Source organism: Buteo buteo, chromosome 3, assembly GCF_964188355.1.
Source record: "Buteo buteo chromosome 3, bButBut1.hap1.1, whole genome shotgun sequence".
NCBI lineage: Eukaryota > Metazoa > Chordata > Aves > Accipitriformes > Accipitridae > Buteo > Buteo buteo.
In genome coordinates, this window is record NC_134173.1 from 77592585 (window position 1) to 77614418 (window position 21834).

At 60.8% G+C, this 21834-nt stretch overlaps 5 protein-coding genes and 1 pseudogene across 5 annotated transcripts; all 6 read left to right on the top strand.

Annotated features, from left to right (window-relative positions):
* The first annotated feature begins 417 nt into the window (after nucleotides 1-417).
* Nucleotides 418-1406, top strand: LOC142029577 (feather keratin 1-like). Its single transcript, XM_075024436.1, has 2 exons — nucleotides 418-447; nucleotides 647-1406. The coding sequence occupies exon 2, from the start codon at nucleotides 667-669 to the stop codon at nucleotides 979-981; it is 315 nt and encodes a 104-aa protein (XP_074880537.1). The 5' UTR covers nucleotides 418-447; nucleotides 647-666; the 3' UTR covers nucleotides 982-1406.
* A 3112-nt stretch (nucleotides 1407-4518) lies between these two features.
* Nucleotides 4519-5259, top strand: LOC142029578 (feather keratin 1-like; annotated as a pseudogene).
* Nucleotides 5260-8123: 2864 nt separating this feature from the next.
* Nucleotides 8124-9112, top strand: LOC142029579 (feather keratin 1-like). The gene is made up of 2 exons (XM_075024437.1): nucleotides 8124-8153; nucleotides 8353-9112. The coding sequence occupies exon 2, from the start codon at nucleotides 8373-8375 to the stop codon at nucleotides 8685-8687; it is 315 nt and encodes a 104-aa protein (XP_074880538.1). The 5' UTR covers nucleotides 8124-8153; nucleotides 8353-8372; the 3' UTR covers nucleotides 8688-9112.
* Nucleotides 9113-11976: 2864 nt separating this feature from the next.
* LOC142029580 (feather keratin 1-like) lies at nucleotides 11977-12965 on the top strand. Its single transcript, XM_075024439.1, has 2 exons — nucleotides 11977-12006; nucleotides 12206-12965. Exon 2 carries the CDS (start codon nucleotides 12226-12228, stop codon nucleotides 12538-12540), a length of 315 nt encoding a protein of 104 aa, XP_074880540.1. The 5' UTR covers nucleotides 11977-12006; nucleotides 12206-12225; the 3' UTR covers nucleotides 12541-12965.
* A 2864-nt stretch (nucleotides 12966-15829) lies between these two features.
* On the top strand, nucleotides 15830-16818 carry LOC142029581 (feather keratin 1-like). The gene is made up of 2 exons (XM_075024440.1): nucleotides 15830-15859; nucleotides 16059-16818. Exon 2 carries the CDS (start codon nucleotides 16079-16081, stop codon nucleotides 16391-16393), a length of 315 nt encoding a protein of 104 aa, XP_074880541.1. The 5' UTR covers nucleotides 15830-15859; nucleotides 16059-16078; the 3' UTR covers nucleotides 16394-16818.
* A 2859-nt stretch (nucleotides 16819-19677) lies between these two features.
* Nucleotides 19678-20731, top strand: LOC142029582 (feather keratin 1-like). Its single transcript, XM_075024441.1, has 2 exons — nucleotides 19678-19712; nucleotides 19912-20731. Exon 2 carries the CDS (start codon nucleotides 19932-19934, stop codon nucleotides 20244-20246), a length of 315 nt encoding a protein of 104 aa, XP_074880542.1. The 5' UTR covers nucleotides 19678-19712; nucleotides 19912-19931; the 3' UTR covers nucleotides 20247-20731.
* Nucleotides 20732-21834: the final 1103 nt, after the last annotated feature.

Here is a 21834-nt window from a genome sequence, read left to right on the forward strand (position 1 = left end):
AGGCCTGGCCTTTCCCCTTGGGTGTGCTCTGCGGGAGTCTGGGTGCCCCTCTTGCTGGTGGGGTTGTAGCTGGGAGAAGGGAGGCTGCCTGTGTGGGCTCGTGGCCCCCTGGTGCCGTCCCTGGGGCTGGGGCTGGCAGTGCAAGGGGCGAGAGGAGGGCTGTTTGCAGGAGCAGGCCGTTGTCGCGGCAGCCCTGGTTCAGAGCTCGCAAGCCCTGTGCCGTGGGGAGCCCTGCCAGGCTTTCCAAACTCTTCTGTTGCCCTCTCCGTAGCATTCCTGGCCTCATTACTTGCATGGATGGGCCATGCAAAAGCTGCTTGCTGCAAAATGACATCATGCACAAAGGCTGACTCACCCCTCGGGCGCTCAGCGACCAGCATAAAAGCAGCCCAGCACCTCTCTCCCTCACACACTTCTCCCAACGCCTTCTCCTCCACCGTCAACAAGGTGAGCCTCAACCCCCTTCCCCTCCTTCTCCTGCCCCACCTGCACCGTCTCTTCCACCACGCTCTGCCCCCAGCCTCAGCAGCCCTGACCGCCACACTCCCCCCGGACCCACACCGGGCCTCCCCACTCCCTCGCCCTCCTGCAACGCCGCCCCTCGCATCCCCGCGCCCCTCCGCTTCCTCAACACCCTCTCTTCCAGGGCCCCTCCACACCACAGACATGGCCTGCTACGACCTCTGCCGCCCCTGCGGACCCACCCCGCTGGCTAACAGCTGCAACGAGCCCTGTGTCCAGCAGTGCCAGGACTCCCGCGTCGTCATCCAGCCTCCCGCCGTGGTGGTCACCCTGCCGGGACCCATCCTCAGCTCCTTCCCCCAGAGCACCGCCGTCGGATCCTCCTCATCGGCTGCCGTGGGCAACGTCCTCAGCTCCCAGGGAGTGCCCATCTCCTCCGGTGGCTTCGGAGGCCTGGGCGGCTTCGGCTTCGGAGGCCTGGGCTGCTTCGGCGGCAGAAGAGGCTGCAACCCCTGCTAAGGGCCCCTGACGCCAACCGCCCACACCCTGGAAGCCACGGCATGGATTGAGGATGCACCTCCATCCAGCATGTTGCTCACACATGGGCTCAGTAACAACGGCTCCTCCTCTCAAGGCACAAAGCAAGCACCTTCTCACAAGCCAAAGACCACCGGGGACCTCCAGTGTGCTGCTCACCCCGTGGGGCGGGAAGATCTAGGAGCTCTGCCGAGATCTGTCTCACACAAGGGACCTCAGCTCACGGTCGCCCTACTTGCACCTCAGAGCGGCTCCTTTCCATTTGCCGCTCCTGCCTTTTCGCTCTTTTTTTTGGTCTCTCAATAAAGTTCTCCTGCATCCCAGCCTCAGACGCCTCCTCTTCCTTTCTTCTCCCATGGCTCTTCCAACCTCACCCAGCACAAAGCCAGGCCTCCAGAGGCCACCGGGCTGGCTGCAAAGGGCCTACAAGACCTCTCTTAGGAACCGTGTCCCCAGCAGCAACATCCCCACACCCCGCCACGGCGGGCCTTCCAGCCCGTGACACAACCCTTTCAGTTACCCAAACAAAGGCTGGGACACGCTAATGCCCTTCTACCCACGCCTCTGACACAAGCTCCCTGTGGCAGCACACACTACACCAACCCTCTTCCCCACCACGACTCTCTGAGCAACACACCAAGCAGAAGCACAGCCAACAGAATCATTTAGCAAGGAACCTCTGCACATCATCTAGTTCAACACAAACTGCTCAAGGAGGCTCAGCGCCAGCAGGCTGTCCACGACCACGTCCGGTCAGGTTTTCAGTATCTCCACGGACGGAGACTCCAACACCTCTCTGGGCAACCGGTTCCACTGCTTCACCACCCTCACACTGAGAAAGGGCTGCCTTCTCTGCCAAGGAAATGGCACGTCTTGTCAGCTTTCTCCATTCACCCTCGACCCGGCCGTGGGCACCGATGAGAAGAGTCTGACTCCCCTGTCCACGTTGCCCCGCCACACGCGATTTAGACACAGTGATGACATGTCCCCTGCGTGGTCTTCCCTCCTGGCTGAAAAGCCTCCCAGCTCTCTCCTCTTCTCCTCAGACCACAGATGCTCCAGTCCCTTCAGCGTCTTGGTGGCCCTGCCTCCACTCGACTCGCCCCACTAAGGCCATGTCCTTCCTCCACCGGAGAGCCCTCAGCTGGACACAGGACTCCACACGGGGCCTCACCAGCGCTGAAGAGAGAGCAAGGTCACCTCCCATGACCTGGTGGCAACGCTCTCCCAGCGCCGCCCTGGAGACTCTTGGCCTCTTTTGCCGCATGCGCGCATTGCTGCCTCGCAGGCAGCTCGTTCTCCACCAGCACCACAAGATCGGGCTCCGTAAAGCTGGCGGCCCCCAGCACGTCCTGGGGCCCGGCGCGATTCCTCCCCAGATGCAGGACTTTCTGTCTCCTCCTGTTCAACTTCAGGAGATTCCTCTCTGCCCTCATCACCAGCCTCTCCAGCTCTCTCGGTAAAGCAACGCAGTCTTCCAGTGCCTCAGCCTCTCTTCCAGGTTTTGCATCATCTGCCAACTCGCTGATGGGGCACTCCGACACACTGCCCAGGACTTTGCTGATGGTGTTGAACAGTGTCGCTCCCACAGCCTGTGACCATGCAATGGGAGAAAGCGTCAAAGGCCTTACAAGAAAGTTGAGAGAAACGCCAGCCACAGCGCTCTCTCTGCGACCACAAAGCTAATCTCTTCAACGCAGACAACACGCAGGTCGGTCAAGCACCATTTCCCCTTTGTAAATTCACGCCGACCACTCCCCATCCCCTTCTTGTCCGTCCTGGCATTGGCAGCGCTTTCCGGGAAGACTTCCTACATCACCTTCCACAGGAACAACACCAGGCTCACTGGCATCTCCTTACCCACATCTTCCATCCTGATCTTCTTCCAAGATAGGAGGGCAAAGAGCTGTGTACCAAGTATCAGGAACCGCGCCCAGGGGCTATGACCTGTCCGAGATAATTGAGAGGGGCCTCACAAGGCTATCGCACAGCTCCTTCCGCATTTGTGGCTACAACCCCTCAGGCCCCACGGACACGTATCCACCCAGTCACACAGCAATCATTCCTACCACCCTTCCTCTTCCTCAGCAACAAGCACTGCTCACCTGACAAACTGCCTGCAAAACACTCCCCTCCGCTCAACTGGGGCAGGCATTGCCAGGCATCAACCCTTCGCCATACGTCTACCACCACCAAGCCCTTGGCTCTGCAGCCATATGCAGCGTGCTCACCTCTAACTACCCATAGCAACGTCGAAATCCTCCTTCTGCCCATCACACGCCCTGCAGAGAAATGGCCTCACCCCTCGGCACTCTCCCCAACTACAGACCCCAAAGGCCTGGCTCACCTCCGCCCCTGCCTGCCGCTCCCACTGCCCCTCAGCCTCTCGCCACACTCACGGGCTGCTCTGAAACTCACCTGCCTTTGCAACGTGCCCCACATCTGTGTCACGCCAGAGCCCAGGCTGCAAACTTGCCGGCCCCTACGAAGGGCAGCGCTACGGAGGGGCCAACACAAGCCTTTGGGGAGCCTGGCAGGGCTCCCCACGGCACAGGGCTTGCGAGCTCTGAACCAGGGCTGCCGCGACAACGGCCTGCTCCTGCAAACAGCCCTCCTCTCGCCCCTTGCACTGCCAGCCCCAGCCCCAGGGACGGCACCAGGGGGCCACGAGCCCACACAGGCAGCCTCCCTTCTCCCAGCTACAACCCCACCAGCAAGAGGGGCACCCAGACTCCCGCAGAGCACACCCAAGGGGAAAGGCCAGGCCTAAAGACAGCCTTAGCGAGCTGGGAGCAAGGCAGAGAGGGACCAAACGCGATGGAAGGGGCAGCGTCTCACGCCTGGCACACCTCCAAAGACCAGAGCAGCCTGCCAGGGCTCTGAGGAAACGGGGCCCGCTCTTCACAACCCACCCGCAAACCACACCACACGACTGCCACGGGATGACCTCACTGATGACACCCCACCTCTCCTGTCCTTCGGTCGCATCCTCTGCCCGCCTTGACACGTGCCATCAACCCCAAGCCTTTGAATTCTAATAGCCACACTTAAAAGCTGCCGCCAGGGTCAGATGGACACATCCTCAAGAGGAGGACGTGAAATTGGAGAATTGCGGCAAGGGAGACACACCCCGCCTCATTACTTGCATGGATGGGCCATGCAAGAGCTGCTTGCTGCAAAAGGACATCATGCACAAAGGCTGACTCACCCCTCGGGCGCTCAGCGACCAGCATAAAAGCCAGCCCAGCACCTCTCTCCCTCACACACTTCTCCCAACGCCTTCTCCTCCACCGTCAACAAGGTGAGCCTCAACCCCCTTCCCCTCCTTCTCCTGCCCCACCTGCACCGTCTCTTCCACCACGCTCTGCCCCCAGCCTCAGCAGCCCTGACCGCCACACTCCCCCCGGACCCACACCGGGCCTCCCCACTCCCTCGCCCTCCTGCAACACCGCCCCTCGCATCCCCGCGCCCCTCCGCTTCCTCAACACCCTCTCTTCCAGGGCCCTCCACACCACAGACATGGCCTGCTACGACCTCTGCCGCCCCTGCGGACCCACCCCGCTGGCCTAACAGCTGCAACGAGCCCTGTGTCCAGCAGTGCCAGGACTCCCGCGTCGTCATCCAGCCTCCCGCCGTGGTGGTCACCCTGCCGGGACCCATCCTCAGCTCCTTCCCCCAGAGCACCGCCGTCGGATCCTCCTCATCGGCTGCCGTGGGCAACGTCCTCAGCTCCCAGGGAGTGCCCATCTCCTCCGGTGGCTTCGGAGGCCTGGGCGGCTTCGGCTTCGGAGGCCTGGGCTGCTTCGGCGGCAGAAGAGGCTGCAACCCCTGCTAAGGGCCCCTGACGCCAACCGCCCACACCCTGGAAGCCACGGCATGGATTGAGGATGCACCTCCATCCAGCATGTTGCTCACACATGGGCTCAGTAACAACGGCTCCTCCTCTCAAGGCACAAAGCAAGCACCTTCTCACAAGCCAAAGACCACCGGGGACCTCCAGTGTGCTGCTCACCCCGTGGGGCGGGAAGATCTAGGAGCTCTGCCGAGATCTGTCTCACACAAGGGACCTCAGCTCACGGTCGCCCTACTTGCACCTCAGAGCGGCTCCTTTCCATTTGCCGCTCCTGCCTTTTCGCTCTTTTTTTTGGTCTCTCAATAAAGTTCTCCTGCATCCCAGCCTCAGACGCCTCCTCTTCCTTTCTTCTCCCATGGCTCTTCCAACCTCACCCAGCACAAAGCCAGGCCTCCAGAGGCCACCGGGCTGGCTGCAAAGGGCCTACAAGACCTCTCTTAGGAACCGTGTCCCCAGCAGCAACATCCCCACACCCCGCCACGGCGGGCCTTCCAGCCCGTGACACAACCCTTTCAGTTACCCAAACAAAGGCTGGGACACGCTAATGCCCTTCTACCCACGCCTCTGACACAAGCTCCCTGTGGCAGCACACACTACACCAACCCTCTTCCCCACCACGACTCTCTGAGCAACACACCAAGCAGAAGCACAGCCAACAGAATCATTTAGCAAGGAACCTCTGCACATCATCTAGTTCAACACAAACTGCTCAAGGAGGCTCAGCGCCAGCAGGCTGTCCACGACCACGTCCGGTCAGGTTTTCAGTATCTCCACGGACGGAGACTCCAACACCTCTCTGGGCAACCGGTTCCACTGCTTCACCACCCTCACACTGAGAAAGGGCTGCCTTCTCTGCCAAGGAAATGGCACGTCTTGTCAGCTTTCTCCATTCACCCTCGACCCGGCCGTGGGCACCGATGAGAAGAGTCTGACTCCCCTGTCCACGTTGCCCCGCCACACGCGATTTAGACACAGTGATGACATGTCCCCTGCGTGGTCTTCCCTCCTGGCTGAAAAGCCTCCCAGCTCTCTCCTCTTCTCCTCAGACCACAGATGCTCCAGTCCCTTCAGCGTCTTGGTGGCCCTGCCTCCACTCGACTCGCCCCACTAAGGCCATGTCCTTCCTCCACCGGAGAGCCCTCAGCTGGACACAGGACTCCACACGGGGCCTCACCAGCGCTGAAGAGAGAGCAAGGTCACCTCCCATGACCTGGTGGCAACGCTCTCCCAGCGCCGCCCTGGAGACTCTTGGCCTCTTTTGCCGCATGCGCGCATTGCTGCCTCGCAGGCAGCTCGTTCTCCACCAGCACCACAAGATCGGGCTCCGTAAAGCTGGCGGCCCCCAGCACGTCCTGGGGCCCGGCGCGATTCCTCCCCAGATGCAGGACTTTCTGTCTCCTCCTGTTCAACTTCAGGAGATTCCTCTCTGCCCTCATCACCAGCCTCTCCAGCTCTCTCGGTAAAGCAACGCAGTCTTCCAGTGCCTCAGCCTCTCTTCCAGGTTTTGCATCATCTGCCAACTCGCTGATGGGGCACTCCGACACACTGCCCAGGACTTTGCTGATGGTGTTGAACAGTGTCGCTCCCACAGCCTGTGACCATGCAATGGGAGAAAGCGTCAAAGGCCTTACAAGAAAGTTGAGAGAAACGCCAGCCACAGCGCTCTCTCTGCGACCACGAAGCTAATCTCTTCAACGCAGACAACACGCAGGTCGGTCAAGCACCATTTCCCCTTTGTAAATTCACGCCGACCACTCCCCATCCCCTTCTTGTCCGTCCTGGCATTGGCAGCGCTTTCCGGGAAGACTTCCTACATCACCTTCCACAGGAACAACACCAGGCTCACTGGCATCTCCTTACCCACATCTTCCATCCTGATCTTCTTCCAAGATAGGAGGGCAAAGAGCTGTGTACCAAGTATCAGGAACCGCGCCCAGGGGCTATGACCTGTCCGAGATAATTGAGAGGGGCCTCACAAGGCTATCGCACAGCTCCTTCCGCATTTGTGGCTACAACCCCTCAGGCCCCACGGACACGTATCCACCCAGTCACACAGCAATCATTCCTACCACCCTTCCTCTTCCTCAGCAACAAGCACTGCTCACCTGACAAACTGCCTGCAAAACACTCCCCTCCGCTCAACTGGGGCAGGCATTGCCAGGCATCAACCCTTCGCCATACGTCTACCACCACCAAGCCCTTGGCTCTGCAGCCATATGCAGCGTGCTCACCTCTAACTACCCATAGCAACGTCGAAATCCTCCTTCTGCCCATCACACGCCCTGCAGAGAAATGGCCTCACCCCTCGGCACTCTCCCCAACTACAGACCCCAAAGGCCTGGCTCACCTCCGCCCCTGCCTGCCGCTCCCACTGCCCCTCAGCCTCTCGCCACACTCACGGGCTGCTCTGAAACTCACCTGCCTTTGCAACGTGCCCCACATCTGTGTCACGCCAGAGCCCAGGCTGCAAACTTGCCGGCCCCTACGAAGGGCAGCGCTACGGAGGGGCCAACACAAGCCTTTGGGGAGCCTGGCAGGGCTCCCCACGGCACAGGGCTTGCGAGCTCTGAACCAGGGCTGCCGCGACAACGGCCTGCTCCTGCAAACAGCCCTCCTCTCGCCCCTTGCACTGCCAGCCCCAGCCCCAGGGACGGCACCAGGGGGCCACGAGCCCACACAGGCAGCCTCCCTTCTCCCAGCTACAACCCCACCAGCAAGAGGGGCACCCAGACTCCCGCAGAGCACACCCAAGGGGAAAGGCCAGGCCTAAAGACAGCCTTAGCGAGCTGGGAGCAAGGCAGAGAGGGACCAAACGCGACGGAAGGGGCAGCGTCTCACGCCTGGCACACCTCCAAAGACCAGAGCAGCCTGCCAGGGCTCTGAGGAAACGGGGCCCGCTCTTCACAACCCACCCGCAAACCACACCACACGACTGCCACGGGATGACCTCACTGATGACACCCCACCTCTCCTGTCCTTCGGTCGCATCCTCTGCCCGCCTTGACACGTGCCATCAACCCCAAGCCTTTGAATTCTAATAGCCACACTTAAAAGCTGCCGCCAGGGTCAGATGGACACATCCTCAAGAGGAGGACGTGAAATTGGAGAATTGCGGCAAGGGAGACACACCCCGCCTCATTACTTGCATGGATGGGCCATGCAAGAGCTGCTTGCTGCAAAATGACATCATGCACAAAGGCTGACTCACCCCTCGGGCGCTCAGCGACCAGCATAAAAGCCAGCCCAGCACCTCTCTCCCTCACACACTTCTCCCAACGCCTTCTCCTCCACCGTCAACAAGGTGAGCCTCAACCCCCTTCCCCTCCTTCTCCTGCCCCACCTGCACCGTCTCTTCCACCACGCTCTGCCCCCAGCCTCAGCAGCCCTGACCGCCACACTCCCCCCGGACCCACACCGGGCCTCCCCACTCCCTCGCCCTCCTGCAACACCGCCCCTCGCATCCCCGCGCCCCTCCGCTTCCTCAACACCCTCTCTTCCAGGGCCCCTCCACACCACAGACATGGCCTGCTACGACCTCTGCCGCCCCTGCGGACCCACCCCGCTGGCTAACAGCTGCAACGAGCCCTGTGTCCAGCAGTGCCAGGACTCCCGCGTCGTCATCCAGCCTCCCGCCGTGGTGGTCACCCTGCCGGGACCCATCCTCAGCTCCTTCCCCCAGAGCACCGCCGTCGGATCCTCCTCATCGGCTGCCGTGGGCAACGTCCTCAGCTCCCAGGGAGTGCCCATCTCCTCCGGTGGCTTCGGAGGCCTGGGCGGCTTCGGCTTCGGAGGCCTGGGCTGCTTCGGCGGCAGAAGAGGCTGCAACCCCTGCTAAGGGCCCCTGACGCCAACCGCCCACACCCTGGAAGCCACGGCATGGATTGAGGATGCACCTCCATCCAGCATGTTGCTCACACATGGGCTCAGTAACAACGGCTCCTCCTCTCAAGGCACAAAGCAAGCACCTTCTCACAAGCCAAAGACCACCGGGGACCTCCAGTGTGCTGCTCACCCCGTGGGGCGGGAAGATCTAGGAGCTCTGCCGAGATCTGTCTCACACAAGGGACCTCAGCTCACGGTCGCCCTACTTGCACCTCAGAGCGGCTCCTTTCCATTTGCCGCTCCTGCCTTTTCGCTCTTTTTTTTGGTCTCTCAATAAAGTTCTCCTGCATCCCAGCCTCAGACGCCTCCTCTTCCTTTCTTCTCCCATGGCTCTTCCAACCTCACCCAGCACAAAGCCAGGCCTCCAGAGGCCACCGGGCTGGCTGCAAAGGGCCTACAAGACCTCTCTTAGGAACCGTGTCCCCAGCAGCAACATCCCCACACCCCGCCACGGCGGGCCTTCCAGCCCGTGACACAACCCTTTCAGTTACCCAAACAAAGGCTGGGACACGCTAATGCCCTTCTACCCACGCCTCTGACACAAGCTCCCTGTGGCAGCACACACTACACCAACCCTCTTCCCCACCACGACTCTCTGAGCAACACACCAAGCAGAAGCACAGCCAACAGAATCATTTAGCAAGGAACCTCTGCACATCATCTAGTTCAACACAAACTGCTCAAGGAGGCTCAGCGCCAGCAGGCTGTCCACGACCACGTCCGGTCAGGTTTTCAGTATCTCCACGGACGGAGACTCCAACACCTCTCTGGGCAACCGGTTCCACTGCTTCACCACCCTCACACTGAGAAAGGGCTGCCTTCTCTGCCAAGGAAATGGCACGTCTTGTCAGCTTTCTCCATTCACCCTCGACCCGGCCGTGGGCACCGATGAGAAGAGTCTGACTCCCCTGTCCACGTTGCCCCGCCACACGCGATTTAGACACAGTGATGACATGTCCCCTGCGTGGTCTTCCCTCCTGGCTGAAAAGCCTCCCAGCTCTCTCCTCTTCTCCTCAGACCACAGATGCTCCAGTCCCTTCAGCGTCTTGGTGGCCCTGCCTCCACTCGACTCGCCCCACTAAGGCCATGTCCTTCCTCCACCGGAGAGCCCTCAGCTGGACACAGGACTCCACACGGGGCCTCACCAGCGCTGAAGAGAGAGCAAGGTCACCTCCCATGACCTGGTGGCAACGCTCTCCCAGCGCCGCCCTGGAGACTCTTGGCCTCTTTTGCCGCATGCGCGCATTGCTGCCTCGCAGGCAGCTCGTTCTCCACCAGCACCACAAGATCGGGCTCCGTAAAGCTGGCGGCCCCCAGCACGTCCTGGGGCCCGGCGCGATTCCTCCCCAGATGCAGGACTTTCTGTCTCCTCCTGTTCAACTTCAGGAGATTCCTCTCTGCCCTCATCACCAGCCTCTCCAGCTCTCTCGGTAAAGCAACGCAGTCTTCCAGTGCCTCAGCCTCTCTTCCAGGTTTTGCATCATCTGCCAACTCGCTGATGGGGCACTCCGACACACTGCCCAGGACTTTGCTGATGGTGTTGAACAGTGTCGCTCCCACAGCCTGTGACCATGCAATGGGAGAAAGCGTCAAAGGCCTTACAAGAAAGTTGAGAGAAACGCCAGCCACAGCGCTCTCTCTGCGACCACAAAGCTAATCTCTTCAACGCAGACAACACGCAGGTCGGTCAAGCACCATTTCCCCTTTGTAAATTCACGCCGACCACTCCCCATCCCCTTCTTGTCCGTCCTGGCATTGGCAGCGCTTTCCGGGAAGACTTCCTACATCACCTTCCACAGGAACAACACCAGGCTCACTGGCATCTCCTTACCCACATCTTCCATCCTGATCTTCTTCCAAGATAGGAGGGCAAAGAGCTGTGTACCAAGTATCAGGAACCGCGCCCAGGGGCTATGACCTGTCCGAGATAATTGAGAGGGGCCTCACAAGGCTATCGCACAGCTCCTTCCGCATTTGTGGCTACAACCCCTCAGGCCCCACGGACACGTATCCACCCAGTCACACAGCAATCATTCCTACCACCCTTCCTCTTCCTCAGCAACAAGCACTGCTCACCTGACAAACTGCCTGCAAAACACTCCCCTCCGCTCAACTGGGGCAGGCATTGCCAGGCATCAACCCTTCGCCATACGTCTACCACCACCAAGCCCTTGGCTCTGCAGCCATATGCAGCGTGCTCACCTCTAACTACCCATAGCAACGTCGAAATCCTCCTTCTGCCCATCACACGCCCTGCAGAGAAATGGCCTCACCCCTCGGCACTCTCCCCAACTACAGACCCCAAAGGCCTGGCTCACCTCCGCCCCTGCCTGCCGCTCCCACTGCCCCTCAGCCTCTCGCCACACTCACGGGCTGCTCTGAAACTCACCTGCCTTTGCAACGTGCCCCACATCTGTGTCACGCCAGAGCCCAGGCTGCAAACTTGCCGGCCCCTACGAAGGGCAGCGCTACGGAGGGGCCAACACAAGCCTTTGGGGAGCCTGGCAGGGCTCCCCACGGCACAGGGCTTGCGAGCTCTGAACCAGGGCTGCCGCGACAACGGCCTGCTCCTGCAAACAGCCCTCCTCTCGCCCCTTGCACTGCCAGCCCCAGCCCCAGGGACGGCACCAGGGGGCCACGAGCCCACACAGGCAGCCTCCCTTCTCCCAGCTACAACCCCACCAGCAAGAGGGGCACCCAGACTCCCGCAGAGCACACCCAAGGGGAAAGGCCAGGCCTAAAGACAGCCTTAGCGAGCTGGGAGCAAGGCAGAGAGGGACCAAACGCGACGGAAGGGGCAGCGTCTCACGCCTGGCACACCTCCAAAGACCAGAGCAGCCTGCCAGGGCTCTGAGGAAACGGGGCCCGCTCTTCACAACCCACCCGCAAACCACACCACACGACTGCCACGGGATGACCTCACTGATGACACCCCACCTCTCCTGTCCTTCGGTCGCATCCTCTGCCCGCCTTGACACGTGCCATCAACCCCAAGCCTTTGAATTCTAATAGCCACACTTAAAAGCTGCCGCCAGGGTCAGATGGACACATCCTCAAGAGGAGGACGTGAAATTGGAGAATTGCGGCAAGGGAGACACACCCCGCCTCATTACTTGCATGGATGGGCCATGCAAGAGCTGCTTGCTGCAAAAGGACATCATGCACAAAGGCTGACTCACCCCTCGGGCGCTCAGCGACCAGCATAAAAGCCAGCCCAGCACCTCTCTCCCTCACACACTTCTCCCAACGCCTTCTCCTCCACCGTCAACAAGGTGAGCCTCAACCCCCTTCCCCTCCTTCTCCTGCCCCACCTGCACCGTCTCTTCCACCACGCTCTGCCCCCAGCCTCAGCAGCCCTGACCGCCACACTCCCCCCGGACCCACACCGGGCCTCCCCACTCCCTCGCCCTCCTGCAACACCGCCCCTCGCATCCCCGCGCCCCTCCGCTTCCTCAACACCCTCTCTTCCAGGGCCCCTCCACACCACAGACATGGCCTGCTACGACCTCTGCCGCCCCTGCGGACCCACCCCGCTGGCTAACAGCTGCAACGAGCCCTGTGTCCAGCAGTGCCAGGACTCCCGCGTCGTCATCCAGCCTCCCGCCGTGGTGGTCACCCTGCCGGGACCCATCCTCAGCTCCTTCCCCCAGAGCACCGCCGTCGGATCCTCCTCATCGGCTGCCGTGGGCAACGTCCTCAGCTCCCAGGGAGTGCCCATCTCCTCCGGTGGCTTCGGAGGCCTGGGCGGCTTCGGCTTCGGAGGCCTGGGCTGCTTCGGCGGCAGAAGAGGCTGCAACCCCTGCTAAGGGCCCCTGACGCCAACCGCCCACACCCTGGAAGCCACGGCATGGATTGAGGATGCACCTCCATCCAGCATGTTGCTCACACATGGGCTCAGTAACAACGGCTCCTCCTCTCAAGGCACAAAGCAAGCACCTTCTCACAAGCCAAAGACCACCGGGGACCTCCAGTGTGCTGCTCACCCCGTGGGGCGGGAAGATCTAGGAGCTCTGCCGAGATCTGTCTCACACAAGGGACCTCAGCTCACGGTCGCCCTACTTGCACCTCAGAGCGGCTCCTTTCCATTTGCCGCTCCTGCCTTTTCGCTCTTTTTTTTGGTCTCTCAATAAAGTTCTCCTGCATCCCAGCCTCAGACGCCTCCTCTTCCTTTCTTCTCCCATGGCTCTTCCAACCTCACCCAGCACAAAGCCAGGCCTCCAGAGGCCACCGGGCTGGCTGCAAAGGGCCTACAAGACCTCTCTTAGGAACCGTGTCCCCAGCAGCAACATCCCCACACCCCGCCACGGCGGGCCTTCCAGCCCGTGACACAACCCTTTCAGTTACCCAAACAAAGGCTGGGACACGCTAATGCCCTTCTACCCACGCCTCTGACACAAGCTCCCTGTGGCAGCACACACTACACCAACCCTCTTCCCCACCACGACTCTCTGAGCAACACACCAAGCAGAAGCACAGCCAACAGAATCATTTAGCAAGGAACCTCTGCACATCATCTAGTTCAACACAAACTGCTCAAGGAGGCTCAGCGCCAGCAGGCTGTCCACGACCACGTCCGGTCAGGTTTTCAGTATCTCCACGGACGGAGACTCCAACACCTCTCTGGGCAACCGGTTCCACTGCTTCACCACCCTCACACTGAGAAAGGGCTGCCTTCTCTGCCAAGGAAATGGCACGTCTTGTCAGCTTTCTCCATTCACCCTCGACCCGGCCGTGGGCACCGATGAGAAGAGTCTGACTCCCCTGTCCACGTTGCCCCGCCACACGCGATTTAGACACAGTGATGACATGTCCCCTGCGTGGTCTTCCCTCCTGGCTGAAAAGCCTCCCAGCTCTCTCCTCTTCTCCTCAGACCACAGATGCTCCAGTCCCTTCAGCGTCTTGGTGGCCCTGCCTCCACTCGACTCGCCCCACTAAGGCCATGTCCTTCCTCCACCGGAGAGCCCTCAGCTGGACACAGGACTCCACACGGGGCCTCACCAGCGCTGAAGAGAGAGCAAGGTCACCTCCCATGACCTGGTGGCAACGCTCTCCCAGCGCCGCCCTGGAGACTCTTGGCCTCTTTTGCCGCATGCGCGCATTGCTGCCTCGCAGGCAGCTCGTTCTCCACCAGCACCACAAGATCGGGCTCCGTAAAGCTGGCGGCCCCCAGCACGTCCTGGGGCCCGGCGCGATTCCTCCCCAGATGCAGGACTTTCTGTCTCCTCCTGTTCAACTTCAGGAGATTCCTCTCTGCCCTCATCACCAGCCTCTCCAGCTCTCTCGGTAAAGCAACGCAGTCTTCCAGTGCCTCAGCCTCTCTTCCAGGTTTTGCATCATCTGCCAACTCGCTGATGGGGCACTCCGACACACTGCCCAGGACTTTGCTGATGGTGTTGAACAGTGTCGCTCCCACAGCCTGTGACCATGCAATGGGAGAAAGCGTCAAAGGCCTTACAAGAAAGTTGAGAGAAACGCCAGCCACAGCGCTCTCTCTGCGACCACGAAGCTAATCTCTTCAACGCAGACAACACGCAGGTCGGTCAAGCACCATTTCCCCTTTGTAAATTCACGCCGACCACTCCCCATCCCCTTCTTGTCCGTCCTGGCATTGGCAGCGCTTTCCGGGAAGACTTCCTACATCACCTTCCACAGGAACAACACCAGGCTCACTGGCATCTCCTTACCCACATCTTCCATCCTGATCTTCTTCCAAGATAGGAGGGCAAAGAGCTGTGTACCAAGTATCAGGAACCGCGCCCAGGGGCTATGACCTGTCCGAGATAATTGAGAGGGGCCTCACAAGGCTATCGCACAGCTCCTTCCGCATTTGTGGCTACAACCCCTCAGGCCCCACGGACACGTATCCACCCAGTCACACAGCAATCATTCCTACCACCCTTCCTCTTCCTCAGCAACAAGCACTGCTCACCTGACAAACTGCCTGCAAAACACTCCCCTCCGCTCAACTGGGGCAGGCATTGCCAGGCATCAACCCTTCGCCATACGTCTACCACCACCAAGCCCTTGGCTCTGCAGCCATATGCAGCGTGCTCACCTCTAACTACCCATAGCAACGTCGAAATCCTCCTTCTGCCCATCACACGCCCTGCAGAGAAATGGCCTCACCCCTCGGCACTCTCCCCAACTACAGACCCCAAAGGCCTGGCTCACCTCCGCCCCTGCCTGCCGCTCCCACTGCCCCTCAGCCTCTCGCCACACTCACGGGCTGCTCTGAAACTCACCTGCCTTTGCAACGTGCCCCACATCTGTGTCACGCCAGAGCCCAGGCTGCAAACTTGCCGGCCCCTACGAAGGGCAGCGCTACGGAGGGGCCAACACAAGCCTTTGGGGAGCCTGGCAGGGCTCCCCACGGCACAGGGCTTGCGAGCTCTGAACCAGGGCTGCCGCGACAACGGCCTGCTCCTGCAAACAGCCCTCCTCTCGCCCCTTGCACTGCCAGCCCCAGCCCCAGGGACGGCACCAGGGGGCCACGAGCCCACACAGGCAGCCTCCCTTCTCCCAGCTACAACCCCACCAGCAAGAGGGGCACCCAGACTCCCGCAGAGCACACCCAAGGGGAAAGGCCAGGCCTAAAGACAGCCTTAGCGAGCTGGGAGCAAGGCAGAGAGGGACCAAACGCGATGGAAGGGGCAGCGTCTCACGCCTGGCACACCTCCAAAGACCAGAGCAGCCTGCCAGGGCTCTGAGGAAACGGGGCCCGCTCTTCACAACCCACCCGCAAACCACACCACACGACTGCCACGGGATGACCTCACTGATGACACCCCACCTCTCCTGTCCTTCGGTCGCATCCTCTGCCCGCCTTGACACGTGCCATCAACCCCAAGCCTTTGAATTCTAATAGCCACACTTAAAAGCTGCCGCCAGGGTCAGATGGACACATCCTCAAGAGGAGGACGTGAAATTGGAGAATTGCGGCAAGGGAGACACACCCCGCCTCATTACTTGCATGGATGGGCCATGCAAGAGCTGCTTGCTGCAAAAGGACATCATGCACAAAGGCTGACTCACCCCTCGGGCGCTCAGCGACCAGCATAAAAGCCAGCCCAGCACCTCTCTCCCTCACACACTTCTCCCAACGCCTTCTCCTCCACCGTCAACAAGGTGAGCCTCAACCCCCTTCCCCTCCTTCTCCTGCCCCACCTGCACCGTCTCTTCCACCACGCTCTGCCCCCAGCCTCAGCAGCCCTGACCGCCACACTCCCCCCGGACCCACACCGGGCCTCCCCACTCCCTCGCCCTCCTGCAACACCGCCCCTCGCATCCCCGCGCCCCTCCGCTTCCTCAACACCCTCTCTTCCAGGGCCCCTCCACACCACAGACATGGCCTGCTACGACCTCTGCCGCCCCTGCGGACCCACCCCGCTGGCTAACAGCTGCAACGAGCCCTGTGTCCAGCAGTGCCAGGACTCCCGCGTCGTCATCCAGCCTCCCGCCGTGGTGGTCACCCTGCCGGGACCCATCCTCAGCTCCTTCCCCCAGAGCACCGCCGTCGGATCCTCCTCATCGGCTGCCGTGGGCAACGTCCTCAGCTCCCAGGGAGTGCCCATCTCCTCCGGTGGCTTCGGAGGCCTGGGCGGCTTCGGCTTCGGAGGCCTGGGCTGCTTCGGCGGCAGAAGAGGCTGCAACCCCTGCTAAGGGCCCCTGACGCCAACCGCCCACACCCTGGAAGCCACGGCATGGATTGAGGATGCACCTCCATCCAGCATGTTGCTCACACATGGGCTCAGTAACAACGGCTCCTCCTCTCAAGGCACAAAGCAAGCACCTTCTCACAAGCCAAAGACCACCGGGGACCTCCAGTGTGCTGCTCACCCCGTGGGGCGGGAAGATCTAGGAGCTCTGCCGAGATCTGTCTCACACAAGGGACCTCAGCTCACGGTCGCCCTACTTGCACCTCAGAGCGGCTCCTTTCCATTTGCCGCTCCTGCCTTTTCGCTCTTTTTTTTGGTCTCTCAATAAAGTTCTCCTGCATCCCAGCCTCAGACGCCTCCTCTTCCTTTCTTCTCCCATGGCTCTTCCAACCTCACCCAGCACAAAGCCAGGCCTCCAGAGGCCACCGGGCTGGCTGCAAAGGGCCTACAAGACCTCTCTTAGGAACCGTGTCCCCAGCAGCAACATCCCCACACCCCGCCACGGCGGGCCTTCCAGCCCGTGACACAACCCTTTCAGTTACCCAAACAAAGGCTGGGACACGCTAATGCCCTTCTACCCACGCCTCTGACACAAGCTCCCTGTGGCAGCACACACTACACCAACCCTCTTCCCCACCACGACTCTCTGAGCAACACACCAAGCAGAAGCACAGCCAACAGAATCATTTAGCAAGGAACCTCTGCACATCATCTAGTTCAACACAAACTGCTCAAGGAGGCTCAGCGCCAGCAGGCTGTCCACGACCACGTCCGGTCAGGTTTTCAGTATCTCCACGGACGGAGACTCCAACACCTCTCTGGGCAACCGGTTCCACTGCTTCACCACCCTCACACTGAGAAAGGGCTGCCTTCTCTGCCAAGGAAATGGCACGTCTTGTCAGCTTTCTCCATTCACCCTCGACCCGGCCGTGGGCACCGATGAGAAGAGTCTGACTCCCCTGTCCACGTTGCCCCGCCACACGCGATTTAGACACAGTGATGACATGTCCCCTGCGTGGTCTTCCCTCCTGGCTGAAAAGCCTCCCAGCTCTCTCCTCTTCTCCTCAGACCACAGATGCTCCAGTCCCTTCAGCGTCTTGGTGGCCCTGCCTCCACTCGACTCGCCCCACTAAGGCCATGTCCTTCCTCCACCGGAGAGCCCTCAGCTGGACACAGGACTCCACACGGGGCCTCACCAGCGCTGAAGAGAGAGCAAGGTCACCTCCCATGACCTGGTGGCAACGCTCTCCCAGCGCCGCCCTGGAGACTCTTGGCCTCTTTTGCCGCATGCGCGCATTGCTGCCTCGCAGGCAGCTCGTTCTCCACCAGCACCACAAGATCGGGCTCCGTAAAGCTGGCGGCCCCCAGCACGTCCTGGGGCCCGGCGCGATTCCTCCCCAGATGCAGGACTTTCTGTCTCCTCCTGTTCAACTTCAGGAGATTCCTCTCTGCCCTCATCACCAGCCTCTCCAGCTCTCTCGGTAAAGCAACGCAGTCTTCCAGTGCCTCAGCCTCTCTTCCAGGTTTTGCATCATCTGCCAACTCGCTGATGGGGCACTCCGACACACTGCCCAGGACTTTGCTGATGGTGTTGAACAGTGTCGCTCCCACAGCCTGTGACCATGCAATGGGAGAAAGCGTCAAAGGCCTTACAAGAAAGTTGAGAGAAACGCCAGCCACAGCGCTCTCTCTGCGACCACAAAGCTAATCTCTTCAACGCAGACAACACGCAGGTCGGTCAAGCACCATTTCCCCTTTGTAAATTCACGCCGACCACTCCCCATCCCCTTCTTGTCCGTCCTGGCATTGGCAGCGCTTTCCGGGAAGACTTCCTACATCACCTTCCACAGGAACAACACCAGGCTCACTGGCATCTCCTTACCCACATCTTCCATCCTGATCTTCTTCCAAGATAGGAGGGCAAAGAGCTGTGTACCAAGTATCAGGAACCGCGCCCAGGGGCTATGACCTGTCCGAGATAATTGAGAGGGGCCTCACAAGGCTATCGCACAGCTCCTTCCGCATTTGTGGCTACAACCCCTCAGGCCCCACGGACACGTATCCACCCAGTCACACAGCAATCATTCCTACCACCCTTCCTCTTCCTCAGCAACAAGCACTGCTCACCTGACAAACTGCCTGCAAAACACTCCCCTCCGCTCAACTGGGGCAGGCATTGCCAGGCATCAACCCTTCGCCATACGTCTACCACCACCAAGCCCTTGGCTCTGCAGCCATATGCAGCGTGCTCACCTCTAACTACCCATAGCAACGTCGAAATCCTCCTTCTGCCCATCACACGCCCTGCAGAGAAATGGCCTCACCCCTCGGCACTCTCCCCAACTACAGACCCCAAAGGCCTGGCTCACCTCCGCCCCTGCCTGCCGCTCCCACTGCCCCTCAGCCTCTCGCCACACTCACGGGCTGCTCTGAAACTCACCTGCCTTTGCAACGTGCCCCACATCTGTGTCACGCCAGAGCCCAGGCTGCAAACTTGCCGGCCCCTACGAAGGGCAGCGCTACGGAGGGGCCAACACAAGCCTTTGGGGAGCCTGGCAGGGCTCCCCACGGCACAGGGCTTGCGAGCTCTGAACCAGGGCTGCCGCGACAACGGCCTGCTCCTGCAAACAGCCCTCCTCTCGCCCCTTGCACTGCCAGCCCCAGCCCCAGGGACGGCACCAGGGGGCCACGAGCCCACACAGGCAGCCTCCCTTCTCCCAGCTACAACCCCACCAGCAAGAGGGGCACCCAGACTCCCGCAGAGCACACCCAAGGGGAAAGGCCAGGCCTAAAGACAGCCTTAGCGAGCTGGGAGCAAGGCAGAGAGGGACCAAACGCGACGGAAGGGGCAGCGTCTCACGCCTGGCACACCTCCAAAGACCAGAGCAGCCTGCCAGGGCTCTGAGGAAACGGGGCCCGCTCTTCACAACCCACCCGCAAACCACACCACACGACTGCCACGGGATGACCTCACTGATGACACCCCACCTCTCCTGTCCTTCGGTCGCATCCTCTGCCCGCCTTGACACGTGCCATCAACCCCAAGCCTTTGAATTCTAATAGCCACACTTAAAAGCTGCCGCCAGGGTCAGATGGACACATCCTCAAGAGGAGGACGTGAAATTGGAGAATTGCGGCAAGGGAGACACACCCCGCCTCATTACTTGCATGGATGGGCCATGCAAGAGCTGCTTGCTGCAAAAGGACATCATGCACAAAGGCTGACTCACCCCTCGGGCGCTCAGCGACCAGCATAAAAGCCAGCCCAGCACCTCTCTCCCTCACACACTTCTCCCAACGCCTTCTCCTCCACCGTCAACAAGGTGAGCCTCAACCCCCTTCCCCTCCTTCTCCTGCCCCACCTGCACCGTCTCTTCCACCACGCTCTGCCCCCAGCCTCAGCAGCCCTGACCGCCACACTCCCCCCGGACCCACACCGGGCCTCCCCACTCCCTCGCCCTCCTGCAACACCGCCCCTCGCATCCCCGCGCCCCTCCGCTTCCTCAACACCCTCTCTTCCAGGGCCCCTCCACACCACAGACATGGCCTGCTACGACCTCTGCCGCCCCTGCGGACCCACCCCGCTGGCTAACAGCTGCAACGAGCCCTGTGTCCAGCAGTGCCAGGACTCCCGCGTCGTCATCCAGCCTCCCGCCGTGGTGGTCACCCTGCCGGGACCCATCCTCAGCTCCTTCCCCCAGAGCACCGCCGTCGGATCCTCCTCATCGGCTGCCGTGGGCAACGTCCTCAGCTCCCAGGGAGTGCCCATCTCCTCCGGTGGCTTCGGAGGCCTGGGCGGCTTTGGCTTCGGAGGCCTGGGCTGCTTCGGCGGCAGAAGAGGCTGCAACCCCTGCTAAGGGCCCCTGACGCCAACCGCCCACACCCTGGAAGCCACGGCATGGATTGAGGATGCACCTCCATCCAGCATGTTGCTCACACATGGGCTCAGTAACAACGGCTCCTCCTCTCAAGGCACAAAGCAAGCACCTTCTCACAAGCCAAAGACCACCGGGGACCTCCAGTGTGCTGCTCACCCCGTGGGGCGGGAAGATCTAGGAGCTCTGCCGAGATCTGTCTCACACAAGGGACCTCAGCTCACGGTCGCCCTACTTGCACCTCAGAGCGGCTCCTTTCCATTTGCCGCTCCTGCCTTTTCGCTCTTTTTTTTGGTCTCTCAATAAAGTTCTCCTGCATCCCAGCCTCAGACGCCTCCTCTTCCTTTCTTCTCCCATGGCTCTTCCAACCTCACCCAGCACAAAGCCAGGCCTCCAGAGGCCACCGGGCTGGCTGCAAAGGGCCTACAAGACCTCTCTTAGGAACCGTGTCCCCAGCAGCAACATCCCCACACCCCGCCACGGCGGGCCTTCCAGCCCGTGACACAACCCTTTCAGTTACCCAAACAAAGGCTGGGACACGCTAATGCCCTTCTACCCACGCCTCTGACACAAGCTCCCTGTGGCAGCACACACTACACCAACCCTCTTCCCCACCACGACTCTCTGAGCAACACACCAAGCAGAAGCACAGCCAACAGAATCATTTAGCAAGGAACCTCTGCACATCATCTAGTTCAACACAAACTGCTCAAGGAGGCTCAGCGCCAGCAGGCTGTCCACGACCACGTCCGGTCAGGTTTTCAGTATCTCCACGGACGGAGACTCCAACACCTCTCTGGGCAACCGGTTCCACTGCTTCACCACCCTCACACTGAGAAAGGGCTGCCTTCTCTGCCAAGGAAATGGCACGTCTTGTCAGCTTTCTCCATTCACCCTCGACCCGGCCGTGGGCACCGATGAGAAGAGTCTGACTCCCCTGTCCACGTTGCCCCGCCACACGCGATTTAGACACAGTGATGACATGTCCCCTGCGTGGTCTTCCCTCCTGGCTGAAAAGCCTCCCAGCTCTCTCCTCTTCTCCTCAGACCACAGATGCTCCAGTCCCTTCAGCGTCTTGGTGGCCCTGCCTCCACTCGACTCGCCCCACTAAGGCCATGTCCTTCCTCCACCGGAGAGCCCTCAGCTGGACACAGGACTCCACACGGGGCCTCACCAGCGCTGAAGAGAGAGCAAGGTCACCTCCCATGACCTGGTGGCAACGCTCTCCCAGCGCCGCCCTGGAGACTCTTGGCCTCTTTTGCCGCATGCGCGCATTGCTGCCTCGCAGGCAGCTCGTTCTCCACCAGCACCACAAGATCGGGCTCCGTAAAGCTGGCGGCCCCCAGCACGTCCTGGGGCCCGGCGCGATTCCTCCCCAGATGCAGGACTTTCTGTCTCCTCCTGTTCAACTTCAGGAGATTCCTCTCTGCCCTCATCACCAGCCTCTCCAGCTCTCTCGGTAAAGCAACGCAGTCTTCCAGTGCCTCAGCCTCTCTTCCAGGTTTTGCATCATCTGCCAACTCGCTGATGGGGCACTCCGACACACTGCCCAGGACTTTGCTGATGGTGT

Excerpts from the sequence above, each read along its gene's own strand:
- LOC142029581 (XM_075024440.1), top strand. The coding sequence starts at position 16,079 with ATGGCCTGCTACGACCTCTGCCGCCCCTGCGGACCCACCCCGCTGGCT.
- LOC142029579 (XM_075024437.1), top strand. The coding sequence starts at position 8,373 with ATGGCCTGCTACGACCTCTGCCGCCCCTGCGGACCCACCCCGCTGGCT.
- LOC142029577 (XM_075024436.1), top strand. The coding sequence starts at position 667 with ATGGCCTGCTACGACCTCTGCCGCCCCTGCGGACCCACCCCGCTGGCT.
- LOC142029580 (XM_075024439.1), top strand. The coding sequence starts at position 12,226 with ATGGCCTGCTACGACCTCTGCCGCCCCTGCGGACCCACCCCGCTGGCT.
- LOC142029582 (XM_075024441.1), top strand. The coding sequence starts at position 19,932 with ATGGCCTGCTACGACCTCTGCCGCCCCTGCGGACCCACCCCGCTGGCT.